The sequence below is a fragment of the Macrotis lagotis genome, chromosome X, assembly GCF_037893015.1.
Source record: "Macrotis lagotis isolate mMagLag1 chromosome X, bilby.v1.9.chrom.fasta, whole genome shotgun sequence".
Classification (NCBI taxonomy): Eukaryota; Metazoa; Chordata; class Mammalia; order Peramelemorphia; family Peramelidae; genus Macrotis; species Macrotis lagotis.
In genome coordinates, this window is record NC_133666.1 from 422,133,247 (window position 1) to 422,156,835 (window position 23,589).

The 23,589-nt window shown below is 36.5% G+C and overlaps 1 protein-coding gene across 1 annotated transcript in view; it reads right to left on the reverse strand.

Annotated features, from left to right (window-relative positions):
• Positions 1 to 17,429, reverse strand: part of LOC141499209 (uncharacterized) — a 210,266-nt gene extending 192,837 nt beyond the window's left edge. Inside the window, exons 1-2 of the mRNA XM_074202060.1 lie at positions 17,417 to 17,429; positions 16,268 to 16,692 (exon numbers count right to left, since the gene is read on the reverse strand). Coding sequence (XP_074058161.1) covers positions 16,268 to 16,692; positions 17,417 to 17,429 — 438 coding nt within the window. The remainder of the gene's footprint in view (positions 1 to 16,267; positions 16,693 to 17,416) is intronic.
• Between the last annotated feature and the right edge of the window lie 6,160 nt (positions 17,430 to 23,589).

Genomic DNA, 23,589 nt, shown 5'->3' on the forward strand with positions numbered 1-23,589 from the left:
CATAAACAATTCACTTAACTTTAGATTGAAAACATTTAATAATTGCTTTCTCTATTAATATTCCAGAACCACCTCCAGTTGTTCTGATTCATATCAGTTATTGGACACAGATGGGTCTGAAGGAGAAAGTGAAGCTAGTGACTTAGCATAGCACCCCCTCACTCAAATCCAATTCATGTGCTTATCATGACACCTCCCCAATGCCATGGTTTTCTTTGAGATCAACAGACAAACATCATCATCAAGGTGCCAGACATTTGCTAAACACTAGATATAGTCTGTACAGTCAAGGACCTTATATATTCTAATGGGCAAGATGACTGATAAAGGAAAGTTAGAAAATGGAAGCAGGGAGAAGTGAGAATTATGCTTCTGGTGAAGAGGTGGGGCAGTCTGGAGGGTGAGTTAAGCCAGGAGTTAAGTAATCATGCCTGGAGCAACAATCCTACTCAGGAACTCACCAATTAAAAAAGCAGGTTCCAGGGAGGTAGAATCTCAAGGGTGGGCAAGATAGCTGGGGTACTATGGTATCTACCTCATAGGGTGGGCATGAGGATAAAATTATTTTTTACATAAAGTGCTTGTAAACATTAAAGTATTACATAAGAGTCAATTATTATACTATATTCTACTAGGTATTACAGACTTAGCTATTTAAAGCTGATGAACCTCTTAAAAAAGCAATTGTTGTTGCCTTTATCACAAACAATAAAAATACACATCTATCATAATAATATGTATTTGTATATCAATATGTCTCATTTCTTTCTCTCTCTCTACATACACATACACACACACACACACACACACACACACAAACACAAACACACTATTTTGAGTTTTAATATCATGGAAACCTTTAAGACTTGCCAATATCAGGAATATGATGAACACTCAACTTACAAACCAGTCAAAGTTCATGACAGTAATAGCCTGGCATGTTCAATAATAGAGACTTTGGCTCAAATAAAAGAAAGAAACAACAACTTTGTAACAATGAATACAGTGGAAAAACCCATCAAAAAGCTGCCTTGAGAGGAATTAAAGTTTTCAAACAGGCTGAATGATCACTTATTGGATGTAACGGAGGAGGTGACATACCAAAGGTAAAATGCTGGCAAAGATGATCTCTAGGGTTCCTTCCAGTCTTGAGATTGCATGAATCTATGAATTTATGAAAAAAATCAAGAAAACCTATATAATTCCTGTTAGTCCTGTTTACTATCAATCCAAGTTGACCTTTATTTAATTCATTTAAATAAGATAGTCGGTGTTCTGGCAAAAATTTGTAATTCTAGAACTTAGAAAATGAAGAATCCCAGAAAAAACGAGAAATTAGGTAAAAAAATAATCAACTATGAGATGTCCACAAAAATGCAAAGCATTGATACTATATAATCAGTTCACTGGTAATCCATGAAATCAAATACACTAGTACAAAGCTATTGGTTAGAAGGAGTAATAAAGGTTCCAAGAAAACTTTTAAAATTTGTCTGGAAGGCTGATTATATCATAATTTAATGGTATTTGTACAATGTAATGAGTCAAAATCTGTCTCTGGGCTATGTGTTAGTGATAAGAGCTTTATAAACCTTAAAGTACAATACAAATGGGATGTTATCATTGTTGTACTAGGCCCAAATTAGATAAATACATACTAATCCACATTGCTCAGTATTTAGCTATTTGAAAAGAAAACAATATTGGGGGATTGAAATATATTCTTCTACCCAATCCCTCCCATCCCCATGGTAGGATTTGTTGAATACAGAATTACACAACATAGATATGCAACACTAGAAAGTCATTTTAATACATTTTTAAGCTACATTAATAAAGGAATAGCATCCAGAACTAAGAGTAGTATGGGAGGAATGGAAGGCAGGCAATGATAATATTGGTGGAGATGTGGGCATATTTAACCTATATAAAAGAAGACTTGGGGTAGGGGGCAGGGAAACCCAATAGCTTTTCTCTGATAATATTTTAAGAATTGTCTCATGACAAAAGAATTAGACTTTTTTTATTTTTTGGACTCAGAAATCAATGGGTAGAAGATACAGAGAAGTAAATTTAGACTTCAAAAAGGGTAAACTTCCTAATGATTCAAGATAACCCAACCAGCACAGATGACTTCTAAGGAAGGAGATTCCCCTTTTCTCGAGATCTTCAAGGAGAGGTTAGAGGAACAAATACTACCTCAAGGAAAGTTAGAAAGGCAAGAATGATCTAAAAGATATCTGAATTTCCTACTAACTAACATTTTGGAACATTGATTCAATGAGGCAGTAAGGGAAAGGGAAACTTGAACCTCGGAGCATTGGAAATAGACCAGCCAACACTAACTGACTTTTATATTTTCATTTTTTTGAGATTAGTTAGTCAACAGCATTTATTAAGTTCCTACTATATGCCAGGCAAAAAACTAGAGATAAAAATAAAGAGGCAAAAGAAAAGTCTCTGCCATCAAGAAGTTCACTATCTAATGAATTGGGTAGTTCATGGGTTAACAGTCTCTATTGGCCTTAGACAGATCTAATATTAGTAAAAAGGACTTAGCTCCAAAAAAAAAAAAATGGAGCAATTTCTCTTTTCACTTGAGTTCATTATCTTATGTGGTATACTTGGGAGTTGCTCAACAAATTCCCTGTTGGCATCTGAAAACGGAATTCAAACTCTATCTATAATACACCACTCTCTTACTGCCTTAAAAAAATGCTGGTCAATATTGAGGCATCATTTCTTTTTAATGAGATTAAACTAGGTGTTAGTCTTACCTTAGGTGGTGCAGGAATAAATCATTCCTGTGCCAGTAAGCTTTTCATGATTCTCAGTTTTCTTTCATGAGACTATAAGGTGACAAATTATCTATTTTAAAAATCTATTAGCAGAGATAAAAGTTGTCTTGTCTGTTAAGAGGTTGCTGTTTGAAGCTTTGGAATTAAGCCTCTTTCTGACAAAGAACAGTTTTTCCCAAAGGACTTTTATGATTTTACATAACAAATGCAAGAAAACAAAGAAACTTTTATCATTTTATTAACCAAAAAAAAAGGGGGCAAGAGAAAAAATAGGGAAAATGACACTGAAAATCCCACCATCTAGCAAAACAAAAGCTAGCAAAGCCTCTTTTTTCTCCCTTTAATAGGCATTCTCTGTTACATTAACATTGCGCCACTGATCTCAAATAGAAAATACTGAGCCGTATATCCTTCATGTTAACAAGCTACACAGAGAATGTGCACAATGGAGACAGCACTTAGAGGCCACATCTACACACAGTAAATGTCATTTCAGAGAACAATCAGTACAGTTTAGTGTTCATGATACACTTACACCATCAGCAGCCTGTTAATATACGCAAAAGAGGGATGCAGTTGGGACCACTGGACAACTAGAGAGTTGACTTGTAGGCATGTGGTCCTAATCCTTTTGTTCACAGAGGTGGGGTGGGGGAGCATGCAGAGAGACACGTGGCAGCAGTGTCAGGAGGAAAGTGAAGTCAGGACTGTGGTGGGCTGTTCATCACAGTTCATATCAGAAGACACAAAATCCAAGACAGATTTTTCTAGGCAGAAAAGACCAAATCACTCACTCATGGTAGCAGTAACCCAATAGGAAAAGTAAGCTGTTCTGGGAAGACATTCCAGCTCAGTCTGGTTGACTTCAAGAGGAAGTTTCCTGCCAGAATTATTCAATGGTTTATAACAAAGGCTGTCTAAACAGTCCATTAGAGATGGCCTCAACCATACTTACTGCACTTTTCTCCCCTCTTTAGAGTCCAGTTGGACATATAAAGCCCAACTTTCCAGTTTTTAGAGCCTACCCTCTTGCCATCACCTTCAACTTCTTCATTCCCCCTTTCACCAAAATAATAGGGAATCCAAGCCTCCACATCATTTCCTAGACATTTCCAAACCATTCTACCCCAAATGGACTCTGTCCCTTTCTAGCTTCTCTTTCCCCATTAAATGCAAACTTCTTGAGGAGAAGGATTCATATATGTATTGGTTTGGATAAGATGGTAAACTCTTTGAGGGCAGGGACTGTATTTTCCCTTTTCTTGTATCCTTAGAACTTAGAACAGCATCTGGCATAAAGTAGATGCTATATAAATGTATGATGAATGAATTAATGACTGCCTCTTACAGATGACTACTTTCAATTATAGGCATGTTTAATGTTCTGAAAATTCACAGCACTTCAAAATGTCATAATCAGCAAAGCAATCAGGAACACAGAACAGTCATTCCCTGAAAGAGCATGAGGGCAAAAGGCAATAACAACAATCTAGTGCTTTAAGTTTTTTTTTTTCTTTTCAGGGAGGTACAGTTTATAAGAAGAAAAGGCACTAATAATAACAACTGACATTTATATAATGCTTTAAGTTTATCAAGGGCTGTATCTCATTTGATACTTTCAGTCAACCTGCCAGTTAGGTTCTATTGCTATTGGTATTCCCATTTTAACAGATTAGGAAACAAAGTCCCAGATTAAGCAATCTGGCCAAAGTAATGCAGTTACTAAGTATCATGGGCAGGATTCCAACACAATCAGATCCTAAAAGTATTCAATTATTTAAATACCTTTGGGATCTGATTGTTTTGGAATGTGCTAGACACTAGTGATACAAGGACAAAAATGAAAAAAGGTCTCTACCTTCAAGATGCCAAAATTCCACTAGGGGAAATAACATTTAGAGGTAAATAAATGTATAATTTGAGGAAGGAGACTGCTCCTGAGAGTTGGCCCAAGAGATGAACTTTGAATGAGGCTAGGGATTTAGTAAATTGAGGTAAGTGAGGGCTGCAAACATTCCAGGAATTGGGGGGGGGCAATCTTTGAAAAGACAAGGTGAAAGGAAATGGAATGCTGAGTTCAGGGAACAGCAGTTGGACCAGTTTGGATGGAATGCAGAATACCTCTAAAGTGCTATTATGTAAAATTAGCATGGAAAAGTAAGCCAGAGAAGGAGTATGAAGAATATACAAGCCCAGGTATTTGAATTCTATCATGAAAGCAATATGGAAGCACTGAAGCTTGAGTCAGGAAATGACATAGTCAGATTTGTATTATAGAAAAATTGTGATAACTTTGTAGAAGATTGATTGGAGCAGAGAAAGACAATCAGACAATCAATTAGGAAGCTGTTTTAATATTGCAGCCAAGCGGTAATGAGGGTGAGAATTAAGGTGGTGGCCATGTGGATGGAGGGAAAGTGACAAGCAAACATAAATCATAAGGGTAAAATCAATAAGACTTGACAAGTCATTAGGCATTAGAGATGATCGAGAAGTGATATTGGACAATAGTTTAACTGGATGCACAATAGAGTCAAATGAAGATTCTTTAAGAATGAGAAGATGTTTTTAATGTCAAAGAAAAGGTGTTACCAAGGGACAATCTCCAGGAAATGGGTCCTAGAATGACAAGAAGGGCTACCTCTTTGTCAGGGAATGGAATAAAGAATAATGAATGATACCAATTCTGAGGTATACCCTCTTTTTCCTCAACAAATCAAGCAATAGCCCTCTGCTGAGAATTAGGAAGGTTGTAGGATGTTTGAGAAGAGAAGTTTTAGAATAGATACTATGGGAAGTGTGATAGTCATTTAGGGACAAATAAAAGGATGGCCACAAAATAGTGAAAGACTGTTGAGATTATGGAACCTTAAAAACTTTTTGAGCTGTTTTATCTTTAATCCACAGGGTCTGATAGCAGTGTAGGAAATGACAGTCTTCTCATCACATTATCAGTTTTGAACCGAGGCTTTGCTTTCAATATTCTAAACATTACAATAACTTTGAAAAAAATCATTTGGAAATAAATATCAAGAAGCGATTATTAGCCTAGGCTGTTTGCTTCAGGTCAGGTGAGTTCAAAAAGGAAAAAGGTACAATATATAGCTACAAGGCATCATCTTCTCTAAGTAGCCACTGATTTAACAGAAATGCATACTTAAAATAATTTCTAACTGAGAAAATGCAGTTATTTACTGATACTGAATACAATGAGCCTTAACTAAACATACAAATTACTTGATATATTTACATTATTTTCCACTTAATTCATATTTTCAAAGTAAAATTAATTAAAATGAATATAAATGTCTCAAATAAGCCTATATTTAGCAGAGTGCCAAACATCTGATAGGTGCTTAATAAGTGCTTATTGATTGACTGATTGATACAACACCAATTAAGTACCAGCCAACCAAACGCATGCTGCCAGTTCCAGTCCAGACCACAACAAAAAAGCAAGTATCACAATAAATCAATTCACTTAAAATTTTTAGTCTTCCAGAGTATATGTGTTATGTTTACACTGTACTATGGTCTATTAAGTGTGCAATCATATGTTAAACAAAATGTACATATCTTAATTTAAAAAATAATTTATTGCTAGAAAATGCTAACTGAGCCTTCAGTGAGTCTTAATCTTTTTACTGTTTGAGGGGTTGATGGCTCCTGACTGATCAGTATGGTGATGGGGTAAAGGTTGGGCTACCTGTGGCAATTAGTTAAAATAGGACAACTTCATAGAATGACTCTTCCTTTCATTTGAACACTTAAAGATCATTGCAGGATTAGTAGCTGGCCTAATTTCAATAGTGTTTTATCACAAGGAACAGGGAACTTGAGGAGAGGGAGACATGGAATGATTGGTAAGTGGAGTAGTCAGAACATACATAACGTTTGTTTTTTAAGTTTGCTGTCTCATACATGTGTGGTTCATGGTACCCACAAACAACTACCAAAGTAACATCAAAGATCACAGATAACCATAACAGATATGATAATAGCTTAAAGTCGAAAATACTTTGAGAATTACCAAACTGTTATATAGACTTTTCAACATCTTATGATGTTGGACTTGCCATAAATCTTCAATTTATTAAAGAGAGAGAGAAAAGAAATGCAATATTTACAAAGCACAATTAAATGAAGTGTGTCTGAATTCTTTGTTGTAGTTTGTAGTTTGTAGTTTGAACTATAGTACCTCTTAGATTCTAACTTTTCTTCAAATAATAGTTATAATTATAAATTATAACTGTGACTTCCTTTAATAGACACTTTAAAGCTATTATACAAAGAATACAGAGGTTAACTCATTAAATTATCTGGAACATACACTCAAAAAGTGCCAATATTTGATGCTAAAAAGGGTTAATTTCTCTAGTCAGTGTCTCATGCCTTCTTACAATCTACTTTCCTAGGCCAAAAGGCAGCAAAGAGAAACTGTGATCTCATATTAACAACAAAAAATCATTTCTTCTCTCTGCATATAGTCACTGGAAATCATTTCTTCTCTCTGCATATAGTCACTGAATAAGAAGAGATCTTGATGGAAAGAAAAACATGTCTCATACTTAATAATTTCAGCATTCCAATCATTGAACAGTCTAATAAGCATTCCAATCATGAACATTCTAATGATCTGTAGGGTGAAGATCAAAAGAATCAAATATCCTCAAGTAACAGAAAAGTTTGATGTAAAACATTATAGATTCAAAACATTCTAGATTTGGAGCTGGAAGAGATATTGTAGATGATCAAATGCATTCCCTCACTTTACAGATGAGGAAGCAGAGGTCTAGAAAGGTTGCAATTTGCCCAAGGTCACATGGGGACAAATAAAAAAGTCAGGACATGAAGTCAGATTCTTTGACACCAAAATTAGCATTTTTGTCATATCAAAGTATGCCTAATTCATCATTTCCCAAATAAATTGTCATGACACTCCTTGATATCATGCCCTCCTACTATCTCCTATTTCACTGATTGTACCAAGAGATTATGGATATCAAGGGAGGATAGTAAACACATTTCTGTTTCTGTATGGTTATTTGTATTTATCTTTATCCATCAATTACATTGTTGCTTGAGAAGCAGCCTAGTTTAAGAGACAGTGATTTGGTCTTGGAATCAGGAAAATCAGACTTCAACATTCTGGCTGGGGGTCATTCAAAATGAATTGGAATGAAGAGACTTCGGGAGGGCAGATCCACTAGTATGTTGTTACAAGTAGTAATTTGCCTATGATCATATAGTGATGATGATGAGGATGGTGAAGATAAGGATAACTATTATTTATATAGTACCTACTCTGGGTCAGGCACTATTCTAAGCACTTTACAATTTTTATCTTTTGGGTTCCTCATAAGGACTCTAGGAGATAAATGGCATATAGCTAATATATATAATATATTAAGAAGGTATCAGAAAATACAATTCAGTACAAATTAAAGAGAAAGACAGATCCCAAAATAATTTCCAGTGCTCTGCCCAGTCAGGCTTCATCCAGCAGTGAAGTTCTGTTGGGCTGCCAACAATGTCCTATATCCAGGCCAACATTTGGCAGAACATATTGCCTTTATCATCTGGGGTGCACAAAGCTTAAAATCATTAGTTGCATTTAGAGCCTTGTTTATATAGTCCAAAGTATTCGTTATCAAGTTAGTTATGACTGAGCAATTCCAAACAACAGTGTCTCACACTGTTAATTCAGTTCAAACAAACATTAATTCATTCAATTCAGACAAGCAAAATTTATTAAACCCTTACTATGTGACCTCTACAAATGCCCTATTGCAACCTTCATAAATGTCCAGAGGTGATTTCATGGTTTTAAAAATATTCCAAGTTAGTCCAGATAGCAAACTGGACATTTTACTCTACTGTCCAGGAACTAGACTATTTTAAGAATAGAGAAATCTATCATTCCAAGGTTGACCACTAGATTCGCCATCTAAAGTTGACAAAACTTTGAAGGTCCATCCCCAAGATGCCACCAAAGGCAGCAAAGGGAACATTTAAAAAAAAAAAAAAACCAAATCAAAGACCAAGAGAATTTTGTTGAAGGGTATATGTAAGAAAAAAGCACAAACAAAATCCAATTGCAGCTCAAGATGCTTAAGGAAAGCATCCTTAGGAAGAACAAGTTTGATCACTTATGCCATCATTGTTTTTCCTTACAACTGAGTCTGTGATGAAAAAGACTGAAGACGTCATCCTGATATCCATGTGCATAGCAAAGTCAATAAACATCGAAGGACTGCAGAGAAACTGAATGACACTGATGAGATCAAGGTCAACATATTGCTCAGAACTAAGAAAAAGAAACCTATATCCCACCTGCTTCAAACTAAGATGTTTTGAATCTTGCCAACAAAATTGAAATTGCTTAAGATACATTCAACTGGCCTGTTTCATATGCAATAAATATTTTCATATATATTAAAATATTTGAATTGGTGACCATGAAACTGGAAAAAAAATACAAAATAACCCTAAATCTTATATTGTTCCCTTCTTTTGCAGAGTGGTAGAGTAGGAGAAACTTAGGCAAAGAATGTTAAGAACTTCATACTTTGGAAGCTTTCTATAAATACTAATTTAACTGCTGGGAATCCAATCTGTATATGATCCTTTTTTCCCCAACAGCCCACAGGCTGACACTTCTGGAAATACTCAAAAATTCTATTCATATTGACATTTTTGTTATAAAAGAAACTAGAAGTTATATATCCTTAGAAAAGAAAGTAGCTGGTCACGTGGCAAGCCTAAGATATAACAGATAGACAGCTTCTACAGTACTGTTAGGGTATTCAGTACACTAAAGTAAATACAAGGGGGCATATGCCCAGAAAACCTGGAGGGATTTCAATCTATACCTGTGGGGAGAATAGCAACATTGATTGAGATCATAGATCCATTTAGGTATCTTTTAAAAATGAACGATTCTAGGCTAAGTGGTAGAAGATATAGTCTCCACCCTCTTGGGCAGAGGAAAAGTGGATATCTATATCCATAAAATAGGCTCAAGATAAAATGAAACATAAAACATGGAAAAGCTACCTGAAATATATGATCAAAACAACAGGAAAGTTATAATATCCTAAAGAAACTGTAATTTCCCATTATTCCATAATTTTCTTAATAGTAAATGCTATGCAATCTGCATCTTGTCTGTCAGACCTAAGGTAAATGAACTTTGTTTACAAACACTGATAGCTCCAATCTGTTTTTGTTCTGTTTGACCCTTAAGTTGAAGAAACTCAGCTCTGCCTCTGGCCACTGGCCTTCTCCATTATTTTCCTGGTACCCTTAGGGATGTTGTAAAATCTCAAAGAGCAGAGTAAGAATCAGAGCAGCCTGCTTAACCATCTGCTTGCCAACTGTGAGGACTAACACAGTGCCTTCCTTCCCTAAGCACCCGCCTTCCTTATAATCACAGAAGAAAAATGGAATATGGATTAAGAAAGCATTACTTGAGCTCCTTCAGCTATAGGAAGACCAAAAACAACAAGTATGGTTTGGGAAGAGTGGTACCATGCAGTTAGGGGCATACCAAAATGTCTATGTGGGGAGCTGTACTAGAGAAAACAGTATGTGGCATGGGAAAATGATGTGGTAAAATGAAGAGGAAGAGCTCGAAGTCAGAGGTCTTAGATTTTAGTTATAACACTTCAACTTATTATATAGACAACTTTGAGCAAATTAATTATTCTTTTAGAACTTCAGTTTCCTCTAAAATGAAGTTGCTGTTATCAGATGGTCTTTGAAGTACCTTCTAGAACAATGAATCTGGATGTGTGATACTATGTTTAGACATTTTTTTTCCCAAAAACATTTTTAAAGTAAATTCAGTAGACTCTTTTTGGTTTGTCTAATTCCTTTTCTTTTTTTGACAAGATGATTTGACTAAATTGAATTTTTGATCTAATTATTATTGGATAAGTAAAATCACAACAAAAAGATAAGATGAACTGTTTGTTTTTTGATCATCACCCTCTTTAAATAACCTCCAATCAACTTAGTAAACCTGTCACCAAGAATAATAGATCTTGAGGCATACTATAATTTTTCCTGAAAAAAAAACTATAAAACATATGAAACATAAATTTTTGTATGATATCTGAAACAAAATGGTCTGCATTACTACATAACCTCTTTAAAGAGTTCCCATATGCCTGTGTAATTTTTAAAGCCTTATCTGGAATAGCCCAATTTTGAAATCCATTGATCTTTGCTTGATGCATAAAACATACTGAGAGATTCTTACTAATTCTTCCAAAAAGCTGTCGGCCTAAATAACTTATCATTTCCTCTGGCTAAGGTAGTCACCTTTGAACTTTCCTCTAAAGTATTTACAATTTTAGAATCACAGCTTGATGTCAGCTTCAAATTGTTTAATTGTCCACATGTTCCTTATTTTACCACCAAACAGGCTAGAAAAAAGGAAGTAATTTGTTTTACTTATTGAAACTTATCAATAGAAAAAGATCATGTCTTGAAAATTTTTAATTCTTGTGTGATTTTCCTAACAAAACCAAAACATTTTTTTTTCCCTTACAACAACAATCACCCAAGTGCTTTTTACAGATTAAAAAAAAAATGATCAGATTAACAACCTGGGTTGCTAAATCAACTGTTTTTTAGATCCTTCTCATAATCAGAAGGAAGAAAATGTAAGGTGCTAGAAAGAAATCATTCATGTTTTAACCTCAGTTAATTTCCTATCTCAAGGAAGAAAATCACTGAAGAGGGCAAAATAGTATTTCAGAATCTCCTCCATGTGGTCTAAATGTTGACTGGAAAAGGATATTATTGAATTTGGAATTATCTTTCTCTAAACTAGGGTTAATAATCCTTAAAAGTCCACTTCATCAAATTTTTGATTCATTCCTGGCACTTTTAAGGGATTAATATTAAGGTTTCCTGATAAAAGAATTATAATCTTATTTGAAAAAAAGTCCAAAATGATCTCTCAATTTTTTATAAAATTTTGCTTCAAACTATTTGTGATATTCAAAAATTTCACCACACTTTTAACACTAATTTGGTCCTATAAGTTACACAGTTATGATAATGAATGCACAAGGAAAGTTTTCTGTAAAATGGAAAGATGATTACAGTTAAAGGTATCATTTTATACAAAGAAAATCAAGGGATTCCTCCCCCCCCCAAAGAAAAGGATAAGACTTTCTCTAACTCAAATAATTGATGATTCTAGATAGTCATGCTTTTATTTTTCTACACAGAATTCATAAGATCATATATTTAAAAACTGGAAGAATCTTTAGAGGCCTTAATAGTAAAAGTTCTTAATAGTAAAAGAAAAAGACAAAACAGTAACAAAAAGGGCAATATTAATTCTTATGGATTAAATGATTTCCTTAGAAATTCAATAGCATTTCAATTGTTCCCCTCTCAGAATCTTTAGGGTTCAAATGATCTGCAACAACTTCAATCCAAGTCACTACAAAGAGAATAACCTTGTCTCCAGAATCAAAGAAAGATAAGAGTAGAGCAAAAATCATAGTTAACCAAATTGTTTGGAATATGTAAGTTCTTTTACTTAGGAAAGTTTTCTGATTAAGTAAGACTTTATCAGGAAATTTTTCTTTTGATAGAACTCCATTCTTAAAATATCCATTAAATTTTTAGTATTACTGCATATGCCAAAATATACCTACAAATTGATTTTGTCGTTGCCAAGGCGTTTCAATCATGTCCAACTTTCAATGACCCCATTTGGGTTTTCTTGGCAAAGACACTGGAGTGGATTGTCATTTCCTACTCCAGCTCATTTTTACAGATGAGGAAACTGAGGCAAACAGTGTTAAGTGACTTGCCCAGGGTCACACAGCTAAGTGTGAGAGCTATTTGAATTCAGGTCTTCTTGACTTCAGGCCAACATTCTATTCATTTCACCATCTAGCTGCCTTACAGATTAATTAGAAATATAAACATTTCTTAAAGAAACTTGAATTGCTTTATTTCAATCGATTATATATTCATATTCATTCACCATGTATAGCACTTTAGCTAAAGAAAGAATGAGGGGCAGCTAGGTGGTGTAGTAGATAAAGCACCGGCCCTGGAGTCAGGAGACCTGGGTTCAAATCCGATCTCAGACATTTAATAATTACCTAGCTATGTGGCCTTGGGCAAGCCGCTTAACCCCATTTGCCTTGCAAAAACCTAAAAAAAACAACAACAAAAAAGAAAGAATGAGAGAGAATAGGGGGGGAAATGGGCTGATTGTATACTAACCTCAGGTTGAACTCTGAAAATTGAGGGTTTATTTTAAATTTACATTCCCATTAAGAATTTGTTTTCCTGCTATTTCTCTCTTTCCCCTAAAAGTAGCAAAGACAATTCAAATTGATTGAAGGTTTCTTTTATTTGGGTTTCACAAATAAATGCTCTACTGTATTAAGGGAAAAAAAAGAGAGAAGAGTCCTTTCATTTAATTATACTTGATAATCACATGAAACATTTGTCTAACACCTTGGTTTTTCCAGTGAAAACTTGGCCTAGCGCAAAGTCCAAAAGCATGATAGATTAATAGAAGATTCCATGCTGTTTGCTCACTACATCTTTGGAAATTGAGTTAAGGCAGCTAGATAGTACAGTGGCTTGAGCCCCTGGAACTGGAGCCATGAAAACCTGAGTTCAAATTAGCCTTAATCAAGTACTAGCTGTGTGACTCTGGGCAAGTAACTTAAGCTCTCTTTGCCTTAGTTTCCTCATCTGAGAAAACAGGGATGATGATAGCCCCTAGCTCCCAGGGTTACTGTAAGGATCAAAATGAAATTATAATGGTCAATTACTTAGCATAGTGCCTGACACATGGGAGGTGCTATATAATTAATAGCTATTACTATTATTTTTATCATTATTATTGAGGCAAGGTAAACCAACTAGTCTAATGCACTCTGATCACTAATAAGGGAAGTATTGAAAGAAGTGAAGTGATCAATTCAATGTTCTTCCCACCACAAATTGTGAAATCCAATTTTTCCAATAAACTTGGCCCAATCTGAAACTCCACACAGCACCATCTACAGCCACTGTTCTGTCTTTGTTTCCAAGATCCAATAATGTACTTTTCTTTGCTATTAAGTTATTAAAGATGTACTTTTCAAGAGTGGAAAATGATTCTAAAAGTTAAAAAAAATCACTATTTTGAAAAAAATTTAAATTGGAAACTGAGACAAAACTAGTAAAGTTTTTCTTTAATCAAGAATATTAGAAGGAAAGACTTCTTCACTACCCATATAATTACTAGACAGTTACTTCATTCTATCAATTTAAATATAAAGGGTAGAATAAAGATACTATGGCTTTACTTTTTATTCTCTTACATATGGTGTAACACTTTAGGTAAGTCAAGTAATAGTCTTATAGTATTAAATTCTTTTTCACTGGTCTACTGATATCAACTGACATAAGAAAAAAGTTCTGAGATCAGTTTAATCTTATAAACCATAATGCAACTCACCAAAGGAGAAATACACTCTAGCTAGATTCTTTACACTTTCTAGGATCCTTTATACTGCTAGGTGCCTAGGAAGGCTTTGTCTATTAACTCTCCCAGGATGCTGCACTTAGTAACCAGGGCAGTGTACTGCTACAATAATATACCTTTAGATATGGGCAGTTGATCCAGCTTTGCCAGGCAGTAAAAATTTACAAATCAATACTTGGGTCTAAAAAAAAAAGAAACCCCAAGTATCATTAATTTTGATGTAGAGTTAGACCACAAATGTATTTGGGGGCACAGCTAAATGGGTTTGGCACAAATAACAAATTTCCAAATAGCTCAAAATATATTTTACCAGCTAAAGTTTATTCAATATTCATTGATTACCAAGAAATTAAAAAAATTACTCCTATCAAAACCATTTTTACTTCTAATTTCATCCTGGTGTATCATGTTTGATTCAAGCCATTTATCAGCTACAATAAAATACTGAGATAGCATCAATGCAGAAATCTAGCTGTTAATTAGATAAAACTTGGTAATAAAATTAATACTGTTTAATATATTTGGCTGACCACAGGTTGTGATATCAGATGTTAAACACAATGAACAGAATCATAAAAGTGAAGAAAAAAAGAATTGAATAGAAAAAAAACCCCTTAAAATATCTTTGATATCAACAGAGGGGAATCAAGGAAATATCTTTAGAATTGAAGATTCTTTAATCTTAATGTCAAAGTCCCTTTTGAAAAGAGACTAGTCAGTAGCCCTTTCAAAGTCAACCATTGAAAGAGTTAGAGTCTCATGTAATGTTGTGACAGATGTGTGCCAGATTTTAAAGGACATAAGTTTGGCCCCAAGGAAAAACCCAGAGCATGCCTACATCACAGGCAGAATTAGAAAAGGAGCCACTTACTCAATCTGGGTAACAAACTGAAGGGGTTAAACAGCACAGTACTCAGATGCTCCCTTGTACCAGGTGTTTTTTCTCCACTTAACTAAGGAATTAAAGGACACTCCAAAGATCTCTTCCTTCCCCCTAAAGCCGCTTAAAAGGGGAGGGGGAAAAGGGAGGGGTGGGTGGACGGCGTCCCCATTCTTTCGCACTATCCACGTCTGTAATAATAACAATAACAGGACAGAAACCCAAAGCTCGGGCAGCAAACATCGGGGGCTTCTTCCCACAGTATGGCTATGTTTTATTGCCTAGTTACTGAACTCTACCGAGCGATCTGGGGCACTAGTGAACCAAAGATAATTTAATTCTTCAAATGTGTGTGCTTTCAAAGAAAGCATAGACATTCGAGACCATCGCGGGAGGAGGAAGGGGGACAACTTCCAGAGTCCCAGCAACCTCCCGAAAGAGGGGTGGGAAGACAAAGCAAGCTCCTTATCGCTGATATAGTTCCCCCCCCCGAAGTATTTAGCATGAAGCATTGGCTTTTCTTTTAAGGAACAACCGCAGGAACCAGACAAGGAAAGTAGGTCTGAAGCCCTAGCTCCATGACGATCCCTTCCCCCGCTCTCGGATTAACTTCTGAAGCTGCAACTTCCAGATCTGGGGGTTCGTTATGTATCACACACACACACACACACACACACACACACACACACACACACACACACACACACAGACCCTTCACAAAGCAGCAGTTTCCTCCCGCTCCTCACTGCAAGCTGGAAACTTCAGCTGCCTGACCTAGTAACTGCTCCCCCTTCCTCCTAATTCAACCAAGCAGAACCAATAAAGAGGGGCTAGAGGCGCAAAGCCCAGAGGGAGCGCGGGGCCACCGCAGCCCAGGGAGAGACCCGCGGCGGGGCCGCCTGGCTGCCCGCGGCAGACCGGGTCCGGATGCTCCCGGGAGCCGGGGCCGGAGAACGACGGGGCGGAGGGCCAGGACCGGGGGGAGGGGGCCCGCGCACCCCGAGCGGCGGGGCAGGCGCAGGGCGCCGGGCGCATCCCCAGGCCCCCCGCCGGGGTCCCCCCGCCAAGCCTCACCTCCTGCCTCGGCCGGTGAAGCGCGAGTGCTCGGGGAGCCGCCGCCGCCGCGGCCGCCGCAGGAACCGCTTCCAGAGTCCAGACCCTGAATGGAACTCCCCGGAGCTGGAGCCTCCGCCGGCCGAGGGGAGAAGCGCTCGGCAAACCGGGCCCTGCCCACCGGCCCCCGCCGCGGCGGGGGAGCGCGGCTGGCCGCTCCCGCGGGCCCCCGCCTTGGCCCTGCGCCCCAACTGGGGGGGGGCGCCCCCGGCCAGCGGGGCGAGACACGGGAGGCTCCGGGCGGCCCCTGCGAGCGGGCAGAGCCGCGGCTCCCAGAGGCAGCGACGTCGCTTTTATGGCCGCCTGAGCCGGAGGAGGCAATGGTTTGGTCCGCACCGAAGTGGGAGGGCTTAAGGGATGTTTAACAGGGCAGTTGAGGGAGGGAACTTAGTTTGGAGTTGGGGCCGCGGCGTGTGGCGGCTTGTGTGTGCGCTCTGTGGTCCAGCTGCAGCCTTCTGGCTCTTCCTTTCCGAGCAGGACCATGGGGAGCTCAGAACTCACCCCCCCGGACACACAAACACCACCGGCAGCAAAGACAGAAGGTGAAACGGGCTGACTTGCCCGGTGCAATCAATCCGATTAACCACTCGGCAAATTAACAATTTATAGAACACCTACTATGTGCCACGGATTTTGCTAAACGCTGGGAATACAAAAGAAAGATTGAAAACGGCCCCTGATGCTCAAGGAGGCACAGTCTAATAGGAGAGACAAAATGCAAACATCCATCTCCAAATAAGACTGGAAACAATCAACAGAGGGAAAGGTTTTGCTGTAGAAAGGTTAGGACTTGAACTAAGCCAGGAGGCATGGATGAGGAGGAGAGAACATTCCAAGAAAGCTGACAGGAAGTGAATGTGCCCTGAAATAAGAGTGTCTGGATCTAGAAATTGCAGAGAGCAGTCACTGGGTCTCAGATTAGGGGGTGGGTGATGGGGTAGGGATTAAGATGTAAAAAGAATGGAAAGGTATAAAGGAGTCAGGTTTTGAAAGGCTTTGAACTCCACAAAGGATTCTTTATTTCATCAAGGAAAGAGGAAGCAACTGGAGTCATGTGAAGGAAAGAAAAGGGGACAAGGGTGTCTTCCTCAGACCTTCAGAATAAGGCACCACAATTGGTCATCTGCCCTCTGCCTGGTGACCGTGGTTATTATGAGCAGCTTTTGCACTTTCTAATTTTATGTTTCTCAATATAAGCTTTTTTTAAAAAAGAATTTTTTAGTTTTCTTGAGGTACTTTAGCTCTCCAGGTTTTGTTGTTATTTTTTTTTGTAAGACAATAGGGTTAAGTGGCTTGCCCAAGGCCACACAGCTAGGTAATTATTAAGTGCCTGAGGCCAAATTTGAACTCAGGTACTCCTGACTCCAGGGACAAGGCTCTATCCACTGCACCACCTAGCCAGCCCCTTCTCCAGTTTTTTTTTTTTTATGTTTTTTACAAGGCAATGGGGTTAAGTGGTTGCCCAAGGCCAGACAGCTGAGTAATTATTAAGTGTCTGAGGTCAGATTTAAACTTAGGTACTCCTGACTCCAGGGCTGGTGCTCTATCCACTGCGCCACCTAGCCACCCCCTCCAGCTTTTTTTTTAAGAGGAATTATGAAGAACGACAATGAAAAAGAAATCTTTAATCTTAGCAAATTATAGTCTCCCTATACTATTGATCCTCATAATTGTCTAATTATTTCAGCTCTGACCATGTCCCTCTTCTGCTCAGGAAACTTCAGTGGTTCCCTATTACCTAGAGGACAAAATACAAACTTTAATTTGACATTTTAAAACATTTGTTCTGGCTCTAGCTATTATTTTTATACAGCTATTATGAGTTATTCTTTTTTATACACTGTACATATAATACTCCACATACCAGGCTGCCCTACTTGCTTCTTCTTGCAATTTGGGTGCCTTTGCAAACATTTACCAACTATGAAATATTCTCCTTTTTCTCCTCAGTCTCTCAAAGTTAACACCTCCCATTAAGGCTTATTTCAAGTGCTACCTCTTTTAAGAGGTGAGATTCTTATCCTTGGGATTCTCACACTCAATAGTGTCCTTGGTCCTATATTTCTTTGGTATATAATCTGTATTTGTTTATCTAAGAACAACCCCTTAGTCCACAAATTCTTAATCTTTTTGGTACCATGGACCCACTTGATAGTTTAGTGGTCTATAAACTGTTTTTTCATAATAATACTGTTAAATATATAAAATTATATATATACATATATATGTAAAGTTACAAAAGGAAACAATCATACCATATTTCTCCATGTATAAGGCACACCCTTTTTCAAAAAAATTTGGGTTGCGTCTTATTCAGGAGTTGTAGATTTTTTTACTTACATTTCTCACTTTTCACACTTCTTGAGTTTGTGCTCATTGTTTTACATTTGCTGCCAGTATATTAGGTCACATTTTGCCACATTCTGCCCAGAAATGGCTCAGAAAAGATTTTCTTACAGTGCTGATTTCAAGTTCAAATTGACCCAGTTTGCAAAAGTGAATGGAAATCGTGCTGCTGAATGTATGTTTGGTCCTCTTCCAACTGTGAGAACAATTTCAGCCTGGCTACAGGAAGAAGAAACCCTATTGAACATACCTCTGCAGAAGACCATGAGAGGCAAAATGGCCTGATTTAGAGAGGGAATTGAAGGTATGGATTGAAGAGCAAAGGGCAAATGGAATTCCTGTGTCCACAAAGATGGTTCAGCATGAGACAAGAAGAACTGCTGATGAAAAAGAAGTTACTGATTTCAAAGAAGGACACAATTGGTGCTTCGCTCATGAATCGAATGGACTAAGAATGCATCCACATACCAAAAGATGCCTGAAAGCTATGAGCAGAAGGTCCTTGAATTTCATGATGAATAAAACTTGAGTTCAATAACTTTATGCAATACATTTTTTTTCAAGTTTCAGTCACTAAAATCAAGGTGCATCTTATACATGGATAAATATGATAGATAAAAAGTTGCCCCAGGTTAAGAATCTAAGCTTTTTTTGATACAGCCATTCTGGTGAGCAAAGAGCAGTAATACTGATGTATTAGACCCAGCAAAATCAATACTGGCCCCACCCAAAACAAATCACAAGAAATGAGAAAAGTACCACATTCAAAAATATTTATAGCAGATCTTTTTGTAGCAGCAAAGAATTGGAAATTGAGGGAATACCCATCAATTGAGGAATAGCTGAACAAGTTTTGATAAATGTATGTTACAAAGTACTATTTTTCTATAAGAAACCATGAGAGAGGGTCAGCTAGGTGGCGCAGTGGATAAAGCACCAGCCCTGGAGTCAGGAGTACCTGGGTTCAAATCCGGTCTCAGATACTTAATAAGTACCTAGCTGTGTGGCCTTGGGCAAGCCACTTAACCCCATTGCCTTGCAAAAACTAAAAAAAAAAAAAACAAAAAAAAAAAAACATGAGAGGTTGGACTTTAGATAAATATGGAAAGAATTAAATGAATTGATGAATTGATGCTGAGTGAAGGGAGCAGAACAAAAGGAATATTGTACACATTAACAACAACATTGTGAGTTGAACAACTATGATGGATGTTGTCCTCTCAGCAAGTCAGAGATCAAGGGCAATCCTAAGAGACCTTTTTATGGACAGTGTCATCCATTCAGAGGGGAAAAAAAAGAAACACATGGAATCTGAATGTTTACTATATGCACTTTAAAAAAAGACTTCTCTTATGTTTTTCCTTCCTATCCTATGACTTTCTTTCCTCTTAGTCCTAATTCCTCTTATATATAAAATGATTAATATGCAAATATGTAAAATAGAAATGTAAATGTACAACTTTTACTATAGTGTTTGTTGCCAAGGGGAAGAGGGAGGAAAGGGAGAGTGATAGAAAAATGTATAAATTATAAATTTGCAAATGGATGAATGTTGAAAAACTACCAAAACAGGTAATTGGAACAATAAAATAAAATGTCAATTAAAAATGCTTTAAAAAATGAATCTAAGGGGCGGCTAGGTGGCGCAGTGGATAGAGCACCAGCCATGGAGTCAGGAGTCCCTGAGTTCAAATGGGGCCTCAGACACTTAATTGCCTAGCTGTGTGGCCTTGGGCAAGCCACCTAATCTCATTGCCTTACAAAAACTAAAAAAAAAAATGAATCTAAGCTTTTCAAGGACAGGTACTGTCTTACTTTAGTATTTATATTCCCAATATAGTATGCCAGTGCCTGGAATATAGTAAGGGCTTAAAAATTGCTTTTTGATAGATTCATTGATAAAGTTTCTACAATGTGATCCCAAAATCTACTTTTAAATTAATGAAAAGTTTTTGAAGCACTCAAAAGTACTTTGAAGCACTTATTCTTGGCTATATTTGTTATCATTTTGCAATAACTAGAACTTTAAAAAGGACTAATCATTAAATCTAAATTGACATTATCATTTATTATGTTAGCTAATAGTATAACCAGTTTAAGTAAAATATTAAAAAATCAGGTCAGCACTAATTGTTCATTTTCAAAAGAATTATTCACTTAAAAAAGATTCATCATGGAATTATTTATAGAAAACTCTTCTATTGCAACTTAAACTATGATTCAATTAATACACAGTTTTTCAAGAAGGCATGCATTGTATAAGAAGGTTTTACCTATATTTGAATTTTCTGGAAAAATACTTATGTAGCAAAAGAAGAAAATTTTTCTCAGCTTCAACTCAGAAATGACTACATGTATTTAATTCTCATAATACTTTTTTGCTGCCAAAAATAGACATATTTTAAGAAGGGTAACATGAAAAATAGATTTTAAATAGAACTTCCCTTTGGCATGCTAATGTCAGCACAGTAATAATAGATTATATCAGTGTCATTCTCTCATATTAATTCAATTCAACTAAAGAGGTTGTCTTGAACTTGACAACAACCTTTTGAGGGTAAGTACTATAGTTAATGTTATCCTTTTCTCACAGATGAAGAGACTGAGACTCAACTATATTAAGTGACTTGCCCAAGGTCATATAGATGGGGACACTCAAAAGGGAGGATCAGAACTCATTCCTTCCTGATCCTAGGTTTAACTTAATATCCAAAAAGAATGCATAACAATAGAGAAATACTAGGTTGATACTCATGTGGAAAGAAGAACCAAATTCCTCCATTCCCTTTCTTTACTCCTTTGATCCTTTTAATCTTTGAGTTTGAAGATATAGGTTGCTATAGGGTTTGTTCTATAAGTATTCACATCATGCTGAAGGAATCACTAACATTTTGGGCACATAGGTTGCCTAACTGCCTCAGAATTATGATAATAACAATAAAATAATAATAATAATAATAATAATATGTATTCAGAGATACGAAAATAATGCAATATTCAAGTAATAATGCAATATTCAGTAATATTTTTGTTTTATTAATTATTTTGAAAAAACTACATATATCATCCTATTTCTTTGAAAATATAGATAAAATCCTACAATAGTAACCTCTAAGGTACTATCCAAATTCTTTTGTACTAATGGAATTTTCCTACATAAAATATCATTCAAAAGAATTGAGTCATCAGCCTGGACTTAAAAAATATTTTGTTTTAAAGTTGTTATTATTACTACTACTAGTGTACAAGGATATAGCAGGATTTGACCATCCATTGCTTATTCAACATATTACTTAGACTTTTTCACAGAACATTACAAACATTTAAAGTATTTGTAGCATAACAAAAGCTTCATTCTCTGTTTTGTAGGAGATGGGTTAAACAAATACCAAGAATTACCCCTGGGGTGCAATTAGAAGAACAAGTTAATATAGGAAAACATCACTATTTGAATAGTATCACATTTCTTAAAACAAAAACATAGCCCAGCCAAGCAATCAGTATGTATTGTTTTACTAATTCCTATTTACTAAATGTCAATATATATAATAAGATCAAAAGAAAAAGCCAACAAGTCAGGAAGAAGACACAGTGTCTTTCAACAAAATAATACAATTAAATGGAGATAGGGAAACAAAATTAATAATTAATACTTGTAGTTGGTTGCTGCTTTGACCCTGTTGTTCCATTTACTTCAATTTTTTTTAATAGAGGGTTTTCCATATTTTATGGAAGGTCATAGAAGAACCCATCTGTCCAACAATATCTCCAAGAAGAATCCAAAAGGGTACCAAATCATACAATCATTAAGAAATCCAAGATCAGCAATAAACCCCTTTATACAGGGTTATATATATATAAGTCCATGGTAGCACAATAATTGGGATTATCCGAGAGGAATGGAAGACAGCTACAGAACTCTTACTGGGAATGTCTTAAGGGGACCAGTAGTTCCAATAGCCCTTTACCAGGGGCATTCTGGAAAGACTGGAAGATCAAAGTAACGGGTGTAGGGGAAGTGGAAGGCAAAGACCAAAAAACACTTGGAGACACTGAAACCTATCCAAATTCCAAGCATAGACACAACAAGAGAGATGAAAGTCAATGACTGGAGGCCAAAAAATTAAGGTCATGATCAAAGAGGGCTTGACCATCCCATTCATGCATATAGAAGAGATAACCTTTACATAAAAACCAAAATGAGGACCTTAGGCTGAAAAGTAAGTAAAAAATAAAAAAGAAGATACCAATATTATGAAATACTTTTACATTAAGAGATGCACAGGAGATAAATCGAGGAGAGGAGCATAACTCCAGAAAAATTATAAGCAAGCTCAGCAAAAAAAGTTAGTTTGACAAAGGATGGCCAGAATTCCTAGAAGAAAAGAAGAAATAAATAAAAATAGAATTCAAAGTGAAATAAGAACTCTCTAGGAAAAAATATGAAGGGGAATAGCAAAATAGAGTGGAAAAGTTTTCTCAAATAGTGGACTCTAAAAATCATACTGGAACAAATGTCTTCATGAGGCAACTATAAATAGAATAAAACATGGGGTGTCCAACTTTTTAGCTCTCTGGACTGCATTGCCCAAGAAAAGTTGTCAAAGTCACATATAAAATGTAATATTTATTTATAAATAACATTGAATAAATATCAATAAATATTACATTTTATATGTGTTCCTTGACAAATTTTTGTTGGACAAAATGGCCCAGAAGAGCGAAAAGATTGGATGCTCTAGGAAAAAAAAATAGTTTTTGAAAAAAAAAGATGGTTGAAAATTGCAACCAAAAACAATGCAAAAGCTCAAATACTATATTAAAAGAAATCATAAGTGAAAGTTGTTGACATTTATTAGGACTGGAGTGCAAAGTGACAAGTAAAAAGAATCCCCTAGGGGCAGCTAGGTGATGAAGTGGATAGAGCACCCACCGGC